The 19642-nt window shown below is 42.4% G+C and overlaps 2 protein-coding genes across 2 annotated transcripts in view; both read right to left on the bottom strand.

Moving 5' to 3' along the window:
- LOC119230756 (olfactory receptor 4D2-like) overlaps positions 1–12448 on the bottom strand; it is a 28149-nt gene extending 15701 nt beyond the window's left edge. Inside the window, exon 1 of the mRNA XM_037492242.2 lies at positions 12412–12448. The gene's annotated coding sequence lies outside the window, so the exon portion shown is untranslated. The remainder of the gene's footprint in view (positions 1–12411) is intronic.
- On the bottom strand, positions 172–13344 carry LOC119230757 (olfactory receptor 4D2-like). Its single transcript, XM_037492244.2, has 2 exons — positions 12412–13344; positions 172–260 (listed from the first exon to the last, which is right to left on the bottom strand). Exons 1-2 carry the CDS (start codon positions 13337–13339, stop codon positions 178–180), a joined length of 1011 nt encoding a protein of 336 aa, XP_037348141.1. The 5' UTR covers positions 13340–13344; the 3' UTR covers positions 172–177.
- Positions 13345–19642: the final 6298 nt, after the last annotated feature.

The following is a 19642-nucleotide window of genomic DNA, read 5'->3' on the forward strand; positions in this document are numbered from 1 at the left end:
CATCCTGCTGGGGGTCTTCTCCAGACAGCCTCGCGGTGTCCTGGTGCTTGCCCGCAGCTCACTCACGCTGCTCACGGCGTGGCCCTGGGGCCCAGGAGATATCCTCAGGGAGAAATTACTGGTCTGGGCTTAGGAAGCAGCTGGTCCCCACTGGGGGTGAGGGAGCAGTGGGAGTTGTTAAAAAGTTTCCAAGTCTGCCCAAAATACTTCGTGTTGAGAGGTCTGCCTTGGGGGCAAACCCCCACCAAGGACATTGAGAACTGTAGAGATAAGAAATATAGGATTAGCAGGTTAGAGAGTCTCCTGGGAGTTTTAGAAAGCCCCGTTTCTTACAATGGTTCACTTTACATTACCTGGAGGACATGTTAAAATTCAAAAACTACACACAGTATTTTTTTTAAAGATTTATTTATTTATGCATACAAGAGCTGGGGTACAGGCCAGAGATGCGGGGGGTGTGGGGTGTGAGAGGATTCACCAGAGACAGAGTGGGGAACAGAGAAGGCAGAATGACTGAAATACACTGCTGAGGGGAGCAGCGGGAGAGGTCTGCTTTGCCTTGTGGGTTTCCCTCTGGCCGGCCAGGGATTGAACTCATGCTGCAGAGGCTGCGAATTGCTTCATAATGCGGTGCTTGAGCCACCAGGGAGGCCCTACACACAGTATTTTTTGAAGTAATAGGTCTTAGATAGAGCTTGAGAATTCGCATTTCTAGCAAATGCTAGAAATTTGAACCACCTGATTCAAATTTCACTGTTCTCTGTTGACGTGACAACTCTCTCTCTCAGTATCATCAAACAACTGCTTTGATATCTTACATAAAAATTTAATTGATCTCAACTTGGGCAATATCATACATGGGCAAATGTTTGTATAGTACATTGGAAACCAAAACCCTGTGAAGTCTTTTATTTTGCAGTCATGATACTGAATGCCTGCCTCAGTTGTCCCCAGCCAATAAAAGGAAACAAGAGTTTGAGAAGGAAAGTAGTTCATTTTGTCAACAAACTGAGGAGGGCAGCAGTCTCGCGTCTGAAAAACCACTGTCTTGCTCTTTGGCAGAGTGTAGGGGGATTTATACAAGGGAGTTTTAAAATAAGGGGAAATGAGCAAGAGTCGGCACAGCCTTTTGATGCAGACATGTGCAGATTGGTGAGGGGCAGCACCAACTCTGCTTTGTTAACCCCCTGGTGTTGAATGTCCATGCTATCTGCTTAGGAATGTTCTTTCTTTTCCTTAGAATGCAGGAAGACAAACTTGTTAAGCAAACAAACTTGTTAAATGCAGGAGATAGGAATGCTCCCTTTTGTATCTGGTAGGGCAGGCACTTGCATCACTCAGACCCACGGTTGATTTGCCCCATCCATATCCAATTCCACTACCATTATAGATGAATCTACTACTCTATACATGAATTGTTACAGGATAAAGTTCTTTTCATGTAAGGACTAGTACAAGGAGCACATGTGTTTTCTTTTATGATAAACTGTTTAGAATTAGAATTAACTGACTTTATAACCTTGATATGCTGCAGAATCTGTGATTTCTTAGACAGAGATCTTGGTTCTACATGAGATTTTCAGGTGGATCCTAGTTCTTGTGTTGCAATTATTTAAATAAAGTTTTCTGGCATGTAAAAACACTGTGTTCTTTCACACATACAGGAGATGTTGATTTTAAAATATGAATTCTTCCCAAAATTAAAATTTTAGCCTATTTTAAAACCCTGGTTTAAATTAGCCTGGTTTGACAGGGGGAAAGGAAATAGGTCTTATCAATCTCATTGACTATCAGATGTCACTAACTGTAACTTTATTAAGAGTAAATTACCTGGATTTATTTCTTATGATTCTGATTTCGCTCTCAAAAAATCTCTTGTATATTCTACTTATATCTTTCTCCTCTGAAGTCTCTTAAAAAATAGTATCTACAAAAAGCATACCTAACGTGATAATTAATGGTGAAAATTTTGAAGCTTTCTGATTAAGATCAGGAACAAGTCTCATTTTCAACATTGTACTGGAAGTGTTAGGGGGAAAGGATGTCCTAAAGCTAATTCCATACAGGCTTTGTGGACTCCACCCCCACCCCAGGCCAAAGCCAAAGACACTGGGAACTCCAAATCCCATCACCACCAAAGGGAAGGTGGCTGGGACCTGAGGGTGGGGTTAAGCAGCCAAGTTGGTATAAAGCCAGACACGTGGGCTTTGGGGGGCCCCCCATTTTGGCTCTCCGCCAGCTAGCAGCGTTGGGCCAGCTCTGAGAGTGCCTTTGGGTTTCCAGGTCGGCGGATCGGGTAGGACACATTAAAGACTTTATTTCCCTATTTTCTCCCTGAGTTGTACATTTTCCTTATTTCCTTTTCCCTTGTAGATAAACCTTTTATTAACCTTTTGTGTGTGCCTGTAGTGGAGTATTAATAAGTCCCTTGTAAGCGCGCAGGTGAGGACCCACAGCCAGGCAACCCGTTCAATATCAGGGCTGTCTGATAACAGGAGTCTTGCTTAATATAAGACAAGAAAAGGAAAGGAAAGGCATACAGATTGGAAAGAAAGAAATTAAACTATTTTTGTAGAAAATCTGAAAGAATTGACCAAAAAAACCCTCCTTAAACTAATATGCATGATTGATGGATACAGGGCTAACCTACAAAATTCAATTGCTTTCCTATGTAGTAGAACAAACAAATGCAATTACAATTCAGATGCAATTTGAAATAAAACACACACACACTATTTCCATTTGTATTGCGTAAAATGAAATACTTAATTATAAATCTAACAAATCCATGCATTATATCTATGAGGAAAACTAACACTCTGATGAGCAAAATCCAAGGATTAGATAAGTGGAGAAATAATCCATGATCATGGATAGGATGGGTCAATATAGTGTAGGTGTCAGTTCTTCCTTACTTCTTATATAGATTCAATATAGCCCCAGTTAAAATCCCAGCAAGTTATTTTCTAAGTATTAACAAACTGAGTCTCAAATTTATATAGAGGCAAAAGACTCAGAATAGCCAACTAAATACTGAAGGAGAAGAACAAAGTTGGAGGACTAACACTATCTAACTTCAAGACTTAATACAAAACAAGAGTGTTCAAGACTTAGTTGACAAAAGAATACAAATAAATCAATGAAACAGAACAGAGTCCAGAAATAGACCCATATAAATATGCTCTCAACAGAAACAGAGTCAATACAAAGGAGAAGAGATTGTGTTTTCAACAATGGAGAACAACTGGATGTCCACATTGAAAGAAAGTGAAGTTATAAAAGACTGAACCTCTTTCACAAAAATTAACTCAAAATGGATTACGTAACTACATGTAAAGCATAAAATAATAAAACTAGAAGATAACATAGAAAAGATTTAGACGACCTTGGGTTTGTTTATGACACTTTAAATATCAAGGAGTGATTCATGAAAGAATTAATCCATAATAATTGATTAAAACTATCTAATTTCTATTCCCCCTCTACAGTTTGTTTGAATCAAGATCCAAATAAATTCCAGATAGTGATTGACATTCATTTTAATCTATATGTTTCCCTTACATTTCTCACTTGCAATTTTTTTTTTTTTAAGAAACCACGTTGTCCCAAAGTGTTTCCTGCAGCCTGAATTCTGTCAACTGCATTCTTGTGGTGGTATTTAATGTGTTTCTCTGTCCCTTGTATTTTCTGTAAATTGAATTTAGAAGTTTTCAAAGGAATTTTTTTCAATTTTAAGAAAATTAAAAAAGAGAAAAAAAAAATAGAACACCCACCACTATCCATTATACCCCTTCCACCCTTACTCTTACCTACCACCCTGTTCCCCTCAGGTAATCTCAGTTCAGTTATCAATGTCCTTTACTTTGTTATTATTGTTTTTTACATTTATCTAATTTATCCCCCCAAGTTCCCTCCACTGTGCTGCAAATGGCAAAATTTCATCCTTATAGTGGAATAATATTCCGCTGTGGACACTGCACACCCTTTCTATTCAATCATCTCTCAGTGGGCAATAGTGGTACAATAAACATCGTGGTGTGTATAATTCTTTAAGTTGATGCTTTGGTACCCTTTTGATAGCTACCTAAAAGCAGCATTACTTTGTTTTTTAAGGAAAAACTTATTTAATTTTTTTTTTTTTAAATAATAAATTTTATTTTTATATTCCCCCATACAATTGCAAACGCCCCATTCTGACCCCAATCCTTCCCCTCCCGCCCCCACCCCCCAAAAAGTGTCTCTGGTTCATAGTTCTTTGTTGATTTTGATTTTCACTTTCTTATATTCATTTTCCTGGTCCCTTATTTAAGTTTTCTAGATTCCTGCTATGAGTGAGACCATCCGGTATTTTTCTTTTTCTTTTTGGCTTATTTCGCTGAGCATGATCCCTTCCAGTGCCATCCATGTTGCTGCAAATTGCATGTGTTTATCTTTTTTGAATGCTGAGTAATATTCCATGGTATATATGTACCACATCTTCTTGATCCATTCATCTATTTTTGGGCATTTGGGTTGTTTCCAAAGCTTAGCTATTGTAAACAGTGCTGCTATAAACATAGGAGTGCAGGTGCTCTTTGGAATTGATGTTTCTGTGTCCTTTGGGTAAATACCTAGGAGTGGAATTGCTGGATCATATGGAAGCCTATGTTTAGTAGGTCCAGAAATCTCCACACAGCTCTCCATAGTGGTTGGACCAGTTTGCACTCCCACCAACAGTGCACAAGAGTTCCTTTTTCTCCACATCCTCGCCAACATTTGTTGTTGCTAGTTTTTTTAATATGTGCCATTCTCACTGGTGTGAGATGGTATCTCATGGTAGTTTTGATTTGCATTTCCCTGATTACAAGTGATGTTGAACATTTTTTCATATGTCTGTTGGCCATTTGCATTTCCTCTTCAGAGAAGTTTCTTTTTAGCTCTTCTGCCCATTTTTTGACTGGATTATTTTCTTTGTTGTTGCTGAGTCTCATCAGCTCTTTGCAGATTTTTGTGATCAGTCCTTTATCATTAGTGTTGGGTGCAAAAATGTTCTCCCAGTTGGTGGGGTTTCTCTTTGTTTTTGTTATTGTCTCTTTTGCTGTGCAGAAGCTCTTTAATTTGATGTAGTCCCAGCTGTTTATCTTTCTCTTCACTATCACTGCTTTGGGTGATGTGTCTGTAAAGATGTCTTTGATGTGCAAATCCCGTAGTGTTTCGCCTATATTTCCTTCTATGTATTTTATGGTTTCAGGTCTTATGTCTAGTTCTTTAATCCATTTTGAGTTGATTTTTGTGTATGGTGTGAGGTAGTGGTCAAGCTTCATTCTTTTGCATGTAGCGACCCAGTTTTCCCAGCACCATTTATTGAACAAACTTTCTTTGCTCCAATGCATAGTCTTTGCTCCTTTGTCAAAGATTAGTTGACCATAAATCTGTGGGTTTATTTCTGGATTTTCTATTCGATTCCATTGGTCTGTATGTCTGTTCTTGTTCCAATACCATGCAGTTTTGATGATTATGGCTTTGTAGTATAGTTTGAAGTCTGGGAGTGTGATGCCTCCATTTCCTTCTTTTTTTTTCAGTAGAGCTTTGGCTATTCGGGGTTTTTGGTGATTCCATATGAATTTCATCAATAATTGTTCTATTTCTTTGAAGAATGCCATTGAGATTTTGATTGGAATAGCATTGAATCTGTATATTGCTTTTGGAAGGATGGCCATTTTAATAATGTTTATTCTTCCAATCCATGAGCAGGGGATGTCTTTCCATTTCTTTGTGTCTTCTTCTACTTCTTTTAACAGTGTTTTATAGTTTTCTTTGTATAGGTCCTTTACCTCTTTTGTTAGATTTATTCCCAAATATTTGATTTTTTTTGTTTCGATAATAAAAGGGGTGGTTTTTTTGATTTCTTCTTCTTCAGATTTATTGTTTGTGTATAGGAAGGCTACTGACTTTTGCGTGTTGATTTTGTATCCTGCCACTTTACTGAATTGATTGATGAGTTGAATTAGTTTTTCTGTGGAGATTTTGGGGTTCTCTATGTATATTATCATATCGTCTGCAAATAGTGATAGTTTGACTTCTTCTTTTCCTATTTGGATTCCTTGGATGTCTTTCTCTTGTCTTATTGCTCTGGCTAGGACTTCCAGTATTATATTGAAAAGCAGTGGTGAGAGTGGACATCCTTGTCTTGTTCCAGATCTTAATGGAATTGCTTTCAGCTTTTCACCATTGAGAATGATACTGGCTGTTGGCTTGTCATAGATGGCCTTTATGATGTTGAGGTATGTTCCTTGTATCCCAAGAATTTCAAGGGCTTTTATCATGAATGGGTGTTGCACTTTGTCGAAAGCTTTCTCAGCATCTATTGATATTATCATATGGTTTTTATATTTCTTTTTGTTGATGTGTTGGATAACGTTGATTGATTTTCGGATGTTAAACCATCCTTGTGCCCCTGGAATGAATCCAACTTGGTCGTGGTGAATTATCTTATGGATACATTGTTGGATTCTGATAGCTAAAATTTTATTGAGGATTTTTGCATCAGTGTTCATTAGGGAGATTGGCCTATAGTTTTCCTTTTTTGTGTTGTCCTTATTCGGTTTTGGTATTAGTGTAATATTGGCTTCATAGAACGTGTTTGGTATTGTCCCTTCCTTCTCAATTTTTTGGAAGAGTTTGTGAAGGATAGGCACTAATTCGTCTCTGAATGTTTGGTAGAATTCATTTGTAAATCCATCAGGTCCTGGGCTTTTGTTTTTGGGGAGGTTTTTAATTACCATTTCAATTTCGCTGCTTGTAATTGGTCTGTTTAGGTGTTCTATTTCTTCTTTATCTAGCTTTGGGTGATTGTAGAGTTGTAGGAATTTGTCCATCTCCTCTAGATTGTTAACTTGTTTCCATAAACTGTTCATAGTAGTTACTGATTATTCTTTTGATTTCTGCTGTGTCCGTTGTGATTTCTCCTCTTTCATTTATGATTCTGTGTATTTGTGCTTTCTCCCTTTTTTCCTTTGTGAGCCTGGCTAGGGGTTTGTCTATTTTATTTATTTTTTCAAAGAACCAGCTCTTGGTTTCATTGATCTTTTGGATTGTTTTTTTAGTTTCAATTTCATTTATTTCTGCTTTGGTTTTTATTATTTCTTTTCTTCTACTGGTTCTGGGGTTTTTTTGTTGTTCTTTTCTAGATCTTTGAGCTTCGAGATTAGGTTGTTTCTTTGAGTTCTTTCTTGTTTTTTGATGTGAGCTTCTATTGCTATATATTTTCCTCTTATTACTGCTTTGCTGCATCCCATACATTTAGGATATTGGTGTCCTCCTTGTCATTCAATTCAAAGAATTTTTTAATTTCTTCTTTGATCTCCTCGTTAGTCCAGTGGTCTTCCAGTAGTGTGGCTTTTAATCTCCATGAGGTAGGATAGTTCCTTGCCTTCTTTTTATGATTTATTTCTAGTTTGATGCCTTCGTGGTCAGAAAAGATGGTTGGTATGATTTCAATCTTGGTGTATCTGTTGATGTTTGTCTTGTGCCCCAGTATGTGATCGATCCTGGAGAATGATCCGTGTGCGCTTGAGAAAAATGTGTACTCCGTTTTTTTTGGGTTTAGTGTTCTATAGATGTCTGTTAAGCCCAAATGCTCTAGGTCCTTATTTAGAGCTTTAGTTTCTTTACTTATTTTTTGTCTTGTTGATCTATCCATTGTTGATAGTGGTGTGTTGAAGTCTCCCACTACATATGTGTTTTCTCTGATGTCTGTTTTCAGAGAGGACAACAGTTGTCTGATATATTTTGGTGCTCTTTCGTTTGGTGAGTATATGTTAATGAGTGTTATTTCTTCTTGAAGTATTGTCCCCTTAATCATAATGTAGTGACCATTGGGGTCTCTTTTTATTTTTTTGAGTTTGAAGTCTGTTTTATCTGATATAAGTATAGCTGTTCCTGCTTTCTTTTTTGGCCCATTTGCTTGTAGGATTGTTTTCCATCCTTTGACTTTGAGCCTATTTTTATCTTTTGTAGCTAAATGTGTTTCCTGGAGACAGCAAAAGGTTGGGTTTTGTTTCTTAATCCAGGCTGCAACTCTGTGTCTTTTTATTGAAGAGTTTAGTCCATTTACATTTAGAGTTAATATTGATATGTTAGCATCTGTATTTGCCATTATGTTTGTCTTTCCTTTGATTTTATTTATTTATTCTTTTAATAACCTTTTTTTTTTTTTTTGTCTTCTTTCGTTGTTATTCGTCCCTCTGAGGTTCTGGCTTTAGGATTCCTTGTAGTATTTTTTGGAGTGGGGGTTTAGTCGCAATGAAATTCCGGAGTTTCTCTTTGTCTGGGAAGGTCCATATTCTTTCTTCATGGAGGAAAGAGAGCTTTGCGGGATAGAGTATTCTTGGTTGGCATCTGTTTTCTTGGAGTCTGTTGACTATGTCCCTCCACTCTCTCCTTGCCCGTAGTGTTTCTTCAGAGAAGTCTGATGTCAGCCTGATTGGTTTTCCTTTGAATGTTATCTGTTTCTTCCCTCTTGTCAGCTTCATTATTTTTTCCTTGTCCTGGATTCTTGGGAGCTTTACTATTATGTGTCTTGCTGTGTTTTTCCTTTCGTCGTGGAAGTTTGGTGTTCTTCTTGCTTCTTGTATATCAATTTTCAGCTCCTTCTTCTCATTTGGGAAGTTCTCTTCAATTATATCCATGAATATTTTCTCTGTTCCTACATCTCTCTCCTCTCCTTCTGGAATTCCTATAACTCTTATATTTCCTTTCCTCATGGAGTCAGATAGTTCGCGAAGTCTTTCTTCATTCTTTTTCCTTCGTACTTCTCTTTCCTTTTCTGTTTGGTTCTTTTTATTTCTGTGTCTTCAAGATTACTTATTCGTTCTTCCATTTCATCTATTCTGCTTTCATTGCTTTTCCCAGAGTTCTTTAGTTCCTCCATTAATTCTTTGATCTCCTGCATTTCTCTTACTTCCCTCTTTAGGGACTCAATTTCCTTCTTCTGATCTATCACTTTTTTAATCATGGCAATTTTAAATTCTCTTTCTGGAAGGCTCAGAAGTTCTTCCAAGTTGCTGTCGTTGCAATCTGGGGAGTGGTTTTCTTTTTGTGGTGTGCTTCTTTCCTGAGGAGTTTTTAGGTTGCGTGTGGTTCTTCTACTCCCTACTGTCTGTTTTCTAATTTGTCGTATGCGTTGGGACACTGTGATGCTCGGACTGACTGACATCTTGGGTGAACTTCTCCGCTCCCCTCTGGCTCTTCCAGGAGCCATCTCTGTCTTCTGGGGGAGCTTTCTGCTGGTGTTAGGCAGTTTTTACTGAAGAAATGTCCCTGTTCTCAAATGGCGAAGCGGGATGCAGTCCCTGAGCCTCCGGTTTCAGGCACACTCTTCTGCGCACCCGGTCTGCCCCGGACATGGGTGCCTGCTCCCTCTGTGGGCTCAGACTGCTGGTCGGAAGGGGCCTGGCGTGGAATAACTTCCCGGCTGGCCACTGGGTCCTCCAGAAACCTTCTGCCCTTTTCAAGCAGTCTTAAGAAATGTCCTGTTTTATAGGGTGTTAGTGACTTTTTTTTTCTCCTGGTCGCTAGGTGGCGCCAGAGATCTCTCCTATTGTCCTTGGGGGGCTGTTTTTCGCCTCTCCCACCCCGTGGGACAGAGAACAGAGCGGGAATGGTAGGGTACACCTCAACAGCTTTGGGGTGCTGTGTCTGCCTTGTGCCCCACCGTCGTGGAGAAACCACGCCCCGAATTTTCGTGCCCAGGGTCTCAGTTCAAAGCCCTCAGTTCCAGGACGCGGGCTGTAGCCCAGTTCAGTGGCGCGGGAAGGGCGCCTTTTGCGCAGCTCCCGTGCCTGGGCGCCTGGTTCCTGCTCACTCAGGGAGGGACCTTCACCTCAGTGAGGACCTCCGCGCGTCTCCCCACAAGCCTAGGTCGTCTCCCCGCAAGCCTAGGTCGCAGGCGCGGGGACCTGGGCAGCCGCGATCCAGGTCTGCACTTGCTTTTCAAGCGCGCCGAGCACGCCGCGTTTCCACGCCAGCTTACCGGCAGCCCGGGCTGTGTGCGCGTCTCCCGGGGTCTTTGTTCTTCTCTAATGGCGCCCGGAGCCGTTCGCTCACCGCCGCGGCGGATCCTGCAGGGTTCGCCTCAGCTCCCGTTCACGGGGTGTGGTGGCTGCAATAGTTCCTTTCCACGCACAGTCCCGCTTGCTGCGTCGTTTGTTCTTGTGGGCCGTTTTGGTTTGTTGTTTGTTGTTTCCTCCTCTCTGCCGGTCGGAGAGTGCCGCCTCTGTGGGCGGGGGAGGGGAGCAGGGTTCTGCGCTTCCCTCCCTTCTAGTCCTCTTTTATGGCCACTTTCTTCTTCGGGCAGTTCGCTGGCGTCACCCGTTTATCTTCCGTGTCCCAGTTCTCACTGGGACCTGCCGCTTTTCCTCCCTATTCACTTTTTTTAATGGGAGATCTTACTCGCAGCGTCTCCTCGCCGCCATGTTGCTCCGCCCCCTTCAAAACTTATTTAATTTTTAAGGAAGGGCATACCATTTTCCAAAATGGCTGACCCAATTTACATTCCCACCACCAGGGTAAAGGATGCTTCTTACTCTTCATCCTCAACAAAACCTGTTGTCTTTCTGATGTCAGCTATTCTCACAGGCATGAAATAATACCTCATTGTTGTTTTTATCTTCATTTCCTTAATAAGACATGATGATAACCATCCTTTTACATATCTGTTGGTCATCTGTTTATCTTCTCTGCAAAAGCAGAGGATTCACCAGAGACAGAGTGGGGAGCAGAACAGGCAGATTGACTGAAATACACTGCTGAGGGGAGCAGTAGGGGAGACAGGAGAAGTCTGCTGTGCCTTGTGGGTTAGCTCCCTGGCCAGTGGAGAATCAAACTTCTGCTGCAGTAGCTGGCAACAGCTTGATAGTGCTGTGTCTTTAACCCCTGTACCACCAGGGAGGCCCTGTAAAGTTAAATCTTTAAAGATCTCAAGACTTAGCAGTTCCACTTCAGGGTATATAACCCATAGCGCCTCAACATAACAACTGGAGGCAAGGAGAGAATATTCAAAATAACACAGTTGCAATTGTAGTAAGAAAATAGATACAACCCAAGCTTATTCTCCCAGTGGAAATTTACAGCAGTGCAAATGAATAAAGTATAGTGGAACAGGAAAAAATGTGGAGCTTAGAAACATACTGAGTAAATAAAAACAAATCTTAGAATGTATGTACAGTGTATTTTATAAGCTCAAAAAACAAACCAAATAACATACTGAACATGTAAAATGTGATAAAACTGCTTTTACAAGTAATGGAGTAATAAATACAAAATCCAAGGATGTGGTTTCATTCGGGGAGGTTTCATTTGAGTATGAACGTGATGGAAAGAACCCCATGGAAAGGATAAGTTATTGGTAACTTCTGGTTCTTGAATTGAGTATTCAAACATATTAATATAAATTTTATAACTTACATGTGTTTCACACATAATTTTTGTAACCATTATATGACCTTGAAAACATAAAGAGAAAAAATGATTAATTTCAAATTTGAAAATTATCCAAAAGACTAACAGGAAAAAAATTTAGTTCTGTTGTTTACCCGATGCTTTCTCACACAATTTTTAAAAATTTGATTCTGAATATAAATCTTGGAGGCTTGAGGGTCAGATACTAAGTAAGTTTGTTGAGGAAGAAGCCCTGAGGCCAAGAGGAGCCGCTGCCCCATCTAAGGCCATCAGTCTAGTAGGTGATGGGTCAGTGCCTCTAATTTCAGGCTCACACTCTGCATCTGGTGCTGTTTTCAAACACCCAGACTCACACCAAAACAGGGTATTCTGAAAAGAGGTCAAAATCATAAAAATGGACCACCTTTATGATGCTGTCATCATACCGGGAAACTGCCCATCAAAAACGCAGAAAACAGGAGGTAGCTTTCGAGGGGCCATGAGAGCATAGCTTATTGTTCCATTTATCCATTATAAACAAAAATAAGGATATTTTCTCTTTTCCTTAAAATCTGAGTAAGTTGCTTCATTTCAAAACATACTCATGGGCCTCCCTGGTGGCGCAAGGGGTTAAGACGCAACCTATGAAGCTATCCCCAGCCACTGCAGCATGAGTTTCATCCCCGGCCATCGAGCTACCCACTAGGTGCAGCAGACCTCTCCTGACTCACCTGCTGCTCCCCTCAGCAGTGTATTTCAGTCAATCTGCCTGTTCTGTTCCCCACTCTGGAGAATCCTCTCAGCCCCTGCACCTCTGGCCTGTACCCCAGTTCTTGTATGCATAAACAAATAAATCTTAAAAAAAAAACACTCACTTCTATAACAACCCGCACAGAATGTAACTAAGACAGGAGGTGACCAGATACAGCGACTCTCTCTTCCCTTGACAGATGGGAAATAGCCGAAAGGCAGGAACATACCCGTGTCACTCACTTCTACAAACCAGCCGGCGCCTCCCTAGCCTCTTCAGTGCCGCCTGCATCTCCTGGTTCCGCAGGGTGTAGATCATGGGGTTGAGCATGGGGGTCATGACTGTGTGGCAGAGGGACACAGCCTTGTCCATGGAGAAGGAGACAAAAGGCCGGGCATAGAGGTAAATGCTTGGGATGAACATCAACGACACCACGATGATGTGGGTGGTACAGGTGGAAGCCGCCTTCCTCCTGGCCTGCTCTGAGTGTGCCCTGAGCATCACCAGGATGACGGAGTAGGAGACCAGAAGGAGGAAGAACCAGATGACATCCAGCATGCCACTGTTGCAGATCATGAGGAACTCCAGGATGGAAGTGTCTGTGCAGGCAAGTTTCAGCACTTGTGGAACATCACAGTAGAAGTTATCCAGGATGTTGGGGCCACAAAATGGCAGTGAGAGCAGCAGCGCCATTTGGCTGATGGAGTGGAGGAAACCCACAACCCAGGCTGTCGCCACCAGCCCCACACAGAGCTGAGTGTTCATGATGGTGACATAGTGGAGGGGCCGGGAGATGGCGACCAGGCGGTCATAAGCCATCACTGAGAGGAAGATGACCATGGCACCTCCTAGAAAGTGGAAGAAAAAGATCTGGGTCATGCAGCCCTCGTAGGAGATTGTCTTCTTCTCAGAGAGGAAGTCCACCAGCATTTTTGGGGCAGTGACTGAGGAGAAACAGAAGTCTAAGAGAGCCAGGTTTCTCAGCAAAAAGTACATGGGCGTCTGGAGCTTAGAGTCCAAGGTCACTGTGATCACTATTAGGAGATTTCCCACCACAGTGGTGGTGTAGACAAACAGGAACACCACTAACAGGAAAACCTGGAGCTCTGGAGTCTGTGAGAGACCCAGGAAGATAAACTCTGATACCCAGGTGAGGTTCCCTGGCTCCATAGCATCCTCTCCATACACCTAAAGAAAACGAACCACAGACATAGATACATAAAGCCACTACTAGCCCTTCTAGAACTCAGAACCTCAGAACTGAATTGTCTCAGTGCATAGGGTGGACACCTCATGTGTGGTCCATGGCAAAGCTGCTGATTCAGTGGCCTTCTGTCTGGGGAATTACACTCACGAGCTACCTTAATGTCACCCAGAGACATAAGCAGCCTGCCTTTCAAAGTGTCAGTGTACAAAACTAAACCAAATTGAACCCTAGCTATGGCTGCTCAATTGAGGCTTCTAGAGCAGGGGAGAAAGTTGGGGTGGAGACAAAGGGAGAAGGGGGGCCCAATGGTCTGTGGTAAAAGACTATGGGTTCTTTGGTGGTGAGTGTGGTGACAGACATCTGAGGATATGTGAACCTGTTTCCCCTAAATCACATACAGTGTTGTAAACCAGTAATGATCATAACAATAGTCAATGGAATACTGTGTAGTGTTGGGAAAATACTGAGAATCCAAGAGACCCAAGTCAAATTTCAGTTTTTCCATTTTCTTGAGATCAGAACTAGAATACATTACTTGATCTCTTTGGGTCTCAGTTTTCACATCAATGAGCTGGGACTAAAAGTATTTTCTTTATAATATTTTCTGAGGTCATAAGTATAATGATACTTGTAAACTTCCTCGAACAGTGCCTACAATATAACTGGTTTTCACTCTCTTCTGTGTCTAAAGACATCCTCCCTCTCAGTCTCAAATAAATGTTTTTTACCAATCATTCTTTTTTTTTTTTTTTTTTTGTGGGACCCTCGCCAGTGGCCAGGGATCGAACTAGCGCTGCAGAGGTTGCGGGCAGCCTTGCAACCCAGCGCTCAACCGCTGCGCCACCAGGGGAGGCCCTTTTACCAATCATTCTTCATGCACAATGAACACATTATAAGTTTAACAGATTTTCACATCTGTTTTTCTTCCATTATTCAACTTTAAGCTCCCAAAAGCATAGATCTGAATCTTATAATATTTTTGCACCCAGCAGTGCCCATCCATGCTCATAGTCAGTACTGAAAAAACATGTAGTGTTGACTGTTGTGCAGGTAAATAGCTATAGAGTGTGTCCCCCAGCCCTTGCAGATCCAGAGGCCCCCTTACTGACTGAGGATTGGACCCAGGTGTTGTATGTGCTGAGACATGGCAGAGAAGGACAGAGAGAATCTGTGGATGAAGGAATAGACTGTTGAATGAAGAGGACTCAGAGCTCTTCTGCAAAGAACAAGACTTAGATGTTACCAAATACAAGGGCAGAACAGAAAGGAAAATACTGAAATAAGAGAAATATAATAGACAAAGGAATAAAGAAAAAGATTAAGAGGCAGAGAGATGAAGGAATAGAGTGAGCGAAGGAAGGGAATGGAAAGGTGGTGGAATTGAGGAGAGAAGGGAACCGGAGGTGGAGAGGGAGACACAGGGTATCAGGGTTAGGGGTGATGTCACCTCCCCACTCCCCTGCTTGTCTCAACCTCTTATCTTTTCTCACCAGACCTACTGCAGTCTATTATCTATTAAAGATCATTTTAATCTCATCCTTCTGCTTCCATTCCTGTCCCTCTTCTATCCAACTTTCAATGAGACCTTTCTAATCTGGTCATTTTTCTCCCTTACTAAACTCATTTAATGATTATCTAGTGTCCTCAGCTTAAAACTCTCACACTCTTAGAAGCTACCTACTATGCTTTGTGAATCAATTCAGGCAGAAGAACATTCTTACATATGTAGATGCAACTCCTTCTTAACATGTCATAAAAACTGCAAAATGTAGCCTCCACCTACCATCCTAATTAGTATCTCCACACTCAGGATCTGACAGCTACTCAAGGAATTTAAACCTTCTCACATCTACCATGTTTTATGTCCAGTTATTTCTGTAGCTTTGGTAATAAATTCTGTTTCCTGAAATACCTTTCATGACCTTCTCAGCCTAAAAGTACTCAAATCTCACTTCTTAGTGACTCCTTAGCCATTTCTCCCATGCAGAATTAACCTATCATTTTTCTGGATTCCAATAGCATTTTTTAAGTGCCTCTGTTACAGCATTTATCATTTTTCAGTAGTCCCTATTAACTAGATCATAAATTCAATAACTTAGTAGCTTCAGCGCATTTAACAGCAACTCTGATTTAGCAGTTGCTAAAATTAAAAAAATGCTTACTATTAATAAGCAATTGTATGAGCTTCTTTTATGTGATTATGTGGAGAATTTTACAGTGTATTTGCTAATCCTTTGCTCTCAGCATATTCCCTCTAAACCAAAGGTCCAATTCTTCATTTGGTTGTTAAAAGCCTGGGTTTCCAATGCAACCCAAGGCCTCTTCTTTCAACATCACCTTCCCCCTGCTCTGCACATTCTAGACTTAACTACCATCAAACCTGTGTCACTTGTTTACTCTTTCCACCTTCTGGCAAATGTTTCTGGATCCTTCTTACAGTTGATCTATCTGCAGACAAGGAAACCCCGAGCTCTCACTTCCCTCTAGCCCATAGAGGAAGGAGTTTCAGGTCTTACATCTTCTTGGAGATCCTTTTCGGGCAACTACATTTTCCTGGCCGCTGCCCACACACGACGTAAACTCAGTTAGTATGACCCTAGGGGACCAGGGTTATCCTTAGGGAGAAACTATGGGTCTGGGCTCAGGAAGCAGAGCTGGGCTGATTACCACTGGGGGCCTGAGAGCAATGGGATTTGTTAAAAAGTTTCTCAATCTCAAAAAACATATCTTCTTTGAAGGTCCTCCTTGGGGGCCAAATTTACCAAGGACAATGAGAATTTGAGAGATTTGTAAAGTGTGAGATTCTCAGATCAAGATCCAAAAGTGTTACAGGGCAGCCCCGATACAAAATGGGTTGCCTGACTGTGGGTCCTCATCCGCGTGCTTAAAAGGACTTATTAATACTCTACTGCAGGCACACGCGAAAGGTTAATAAAGGGTTTATTTACAATGGAAGGGAAAATGAGGAAATGTACAACTCAGGGAGAAAAGTGGGAGATAAAGTTTTAAATGTTTCCTACCTGATTCGCCGATCTAGAATCCCAAATGGCACTCAGATCTGGCCGCCAGCCACCAACCTTGAACCCAAGAGGCAAGCAAGAGAGAGACCACAAGGCCCACGTGTTTGGTTTTTATACCAAACCTGGCTGCTTAACTCCACCCTCAGGTCCCAGCAACCTTCCCTTTGGTAGTGACGGGATTTGTCTTTCCCAATGTCTTGATGGCTTCGGCCTGGAGTGGGGGTGGGGTCCACAAAGCCTGTATGGAATTAGCTCAGAACATCCTTTCCCCCTAACAAAAGAATAAGAGTCTCTTCAAGAGAAACAGATTCCCTGGGAGTTTTAGAAGAAGCCATTTCTTAGACCAGTGACCTTTACCCTTGAGAGAATCACCTGGAGGGCTTCTTTTAAAAAGGTTAGCTGCCTCAGCACCGGCCTTTCTCATTGAGTTGGTAATGGTAAGGCCAAGAATTTGCATTCTTAACTAGTTCCCAGACAATGACAATGCTCTTGTTCCAAGGACCACATACTGAACCACTGTGTTCATTAAGCATTATTTTCCATAGCCCAAAATTGGAAACAACTTAAATCACTGATGGATGGATTAATGGATAAGGAACATATGGTATATCTGAATACAAAGGAATGCTAGCCAGCTATAACAAAAAAAGAGGAACTCTTGCCATTTGCAAGAAGGTGGATGGAAGGTATAGGGGCAGGAATAGACACGGTGCAGGTTTTCTATGATCCAGCAGACTGGGCAGAGGAGTCAGAGTCCTTAGTGGCTTTTGCAGGTCTTTTATTTGGGTTCACCAGGCATATGGCAGGCAGGAGTGCTGGGGGGCCGAGAGGCTGGCAGGCCTCCCAACCCCCAGCAAGTCTTCACTCTATCCGGGCTCTCCGGCCTTCTCTGCTTCTCTCTCGGCTTCTGCTGCTTCTTTCTTGGCTTCTCTTTCGGCTTCTACTGGTGTCCCCGTGATGCCACCCTTAAAAGCCCAGTCTCAGCCCAGGTGAATCCCATCAACCTATGCCCACACCCTACTCCAGGTGCCCTCCATCAGGCATGCATTCAGGACCGCAGGGTTCCGTCATCTATCCTGATGGCGGGAGGGCAGAAAAGCCTGATATATTTTACCTTACCCTACAGAGGGTATTAGCTCAGTGAACTAAGTCAGATGGAGAAAGTCAAACACTGTATAACCTCACTTATAATGTGGAATATAAAAAAAGAAAGCAAGTGAACAATCATAACAAAACTCTTAGATACAGAGAACAGATTGCTGGAAAGCAGAAGAGGGCTGGGAGTAGGTGAAACAGGTAAAGGGGTCCATTGTCTGATGGAGGAATGGAACTAGGTGCTGGTGTTGATTGTGTTACAGGGCAGGGAGAGGGGCACTCCAGAACCCCCAAACCTGCATGCTGTAAATAGGTTCTTGCATCTGCAGCATCAAGACAAAACACACAACACCTTCAAGGGAAAGTGTAACAGGGTGGTCCCCAGGAAAGGGGGAGGTTCCAGGTTCCCTGCCCCACCCAAGGGAGGGTGGAGCTGAGCAGGAAGAGGAGAAGCTGGAGAAGAGACTAAGGAAGGAAGCAGGATGGAGCAAGGAGACCTGGAGGAGGCACATGGAGCCTAGAGACACGTGAAGAAACTGTGCTTGTCTTTTGGTCATGGACTAGGTGACACAGATGTGGGTGAGACCCGTGGGGAGGTGACAATGGCAGCTTTTATCTTGATGTTGATTTTGCTCTTTTCCTTCCGGGCTTGTCTGGTTGTTTGTGACCCATTTCTGTGGGTCCCCACTGGAAGATGCTTTAGACTTTTAGCAGGCTTTGGGGCTTTGCTCTGCGCCATTCCCATATGGATGGACTTTTACCCACGAGGGGATGGGTAACTTTGGGTGCTTCATTTAGAAACTAGACTCTTTGCCTCACCTGTATTGTTTCCTAGTTTTTATTAAAGTTCCTTCCCATTAAAGTCTCATATGTTTTGTGTTGATGCGGCGGATGGCAGAACCCATGTAGAATAGGCAGGTTTGCGGGGCTTGGGCTGCCCCTCTCCCTGTCCTATAACAAAAGGAACTTTCATACAATTAGTAAACAGTACAAAAAAGACAAAGAATATAGTTTCTAAATTAAGCACCTGAAGTTACCCATCCCCTCCTGGGTAAAGATCCAGCCAAATGGGATTGGCCCTGAGCAAGGCCCAAAAAACTGCCAAAAGTCTAAAGCACCTTCCAGTGGGGATCCATGGAAAATGGTCAGAAATAGACATGTCTGGGAGGAAAAGAGCAAAATCAAAATCTAGATAAGAACTGCCATTGTTGGGCCTCCCTAGTGGCACAAGGGGTTAAGCATCAGCACTATGAAGCTATCCACAGCCACTGCAGCATGAGTTGGACCCCCAGCCAGAGAGGTGATCCACATGGCACAGCAGACCTCTCCTGACTCCCCCGCTGCTCCCCTCAGCAGTGTGTTTCAGTCAATCTGCCTGTTCTGTTCCCCACTCTGTCTCTGGTGAAGACTCTCGCCCACTGCACCTCTGACCTGAACCCCAGTTCTTGTATGCATAAATAAATAAACCTTTAAAAAACAAATAAACAAACCTGCCATTGTCAACCTCCCCAAGGGTCTCTCACCCACATCTGTTTCACCCAGCCCAGGACCAAGAAGCAAGCGCAGTTTCTTCACATGTCTCTGCTCCATGTGCCTCCTCCAGATCTCCTTCTGGCTCTCCATTCTGCTTCTTTCCTTCTCCAGTCTCCTCTCCAGCTTCTTCCCCTCCCTGGCTCAGCTCCACCCTCCCTTGGGTGGGGCAGGGAACCTGGAACTTCCCCTTTTTGTGGGCACCACCCTGTTACAATTGTGGTGTAATATACACCAATGTTGAATTATAATGCTGCACACCTAAAACTTAGAAAGTGTTTGCAAACCAATGTTACTTCAATAAAATGTTTTTAATTAAAAAAATTGTCAAACGTAACTATTGCTACAACTGTTAACTAAAATCAATTAAGAAATTACCCTTTGGGTCTTCCCTGATGGCGCAAGGGGTCAAGACGCAACCTATGAAACTGTCCGCAGCCTCCGAAGAACAAGTTCGATCCCCGCAGGCCAGGGAGCAACCCACATGGTACAGCAGACCTCTCCTGATTCATCTGCTGCTCCCTTCAGCAGTGTACTTCTGCTGCACCTCCCCCTGCAGTGACCTTTAGGGCTAACCGGCCCTAGGTCCGGCTGGGCAACCAGCGCGCAGGGGAAGAACAG

Source organism: Talpa occidentalis, unplaced genomic scaffold, assembly GCF_014898055.3.
Source record: "Talpa occidentalis isolate TD23 unplaced genomic scaffold, MPIMG_talOcc4v2.1 talOcc4.7, whole genome shotgun sequence".
NCBI classification, from domain to species: domain Eukaryota; kingdom Metazoa; phylum Chordata; class Mammalia; order Eulipotyphla; family Talpidae; genus Talpa; species Talpa occidentalis.

Excerpts from the sequence above, each read along its gene's own strand:
- LOC119230757 (XM_037492244.2), bottom strand. The coding sequence starts at position 13,339 with ATGGAGCCAGGGAACCTCACCTGGGTATCAGAGTTTATCTTCCTGGGT. Across the intron at positions 261-12,411 it reads GCGCCGGCTGGTTTGTAGAA|TTCTCAATGTCCTTGGTGGG; the intron begins GTGAGTGACACG and ends TTATCTCTACAG.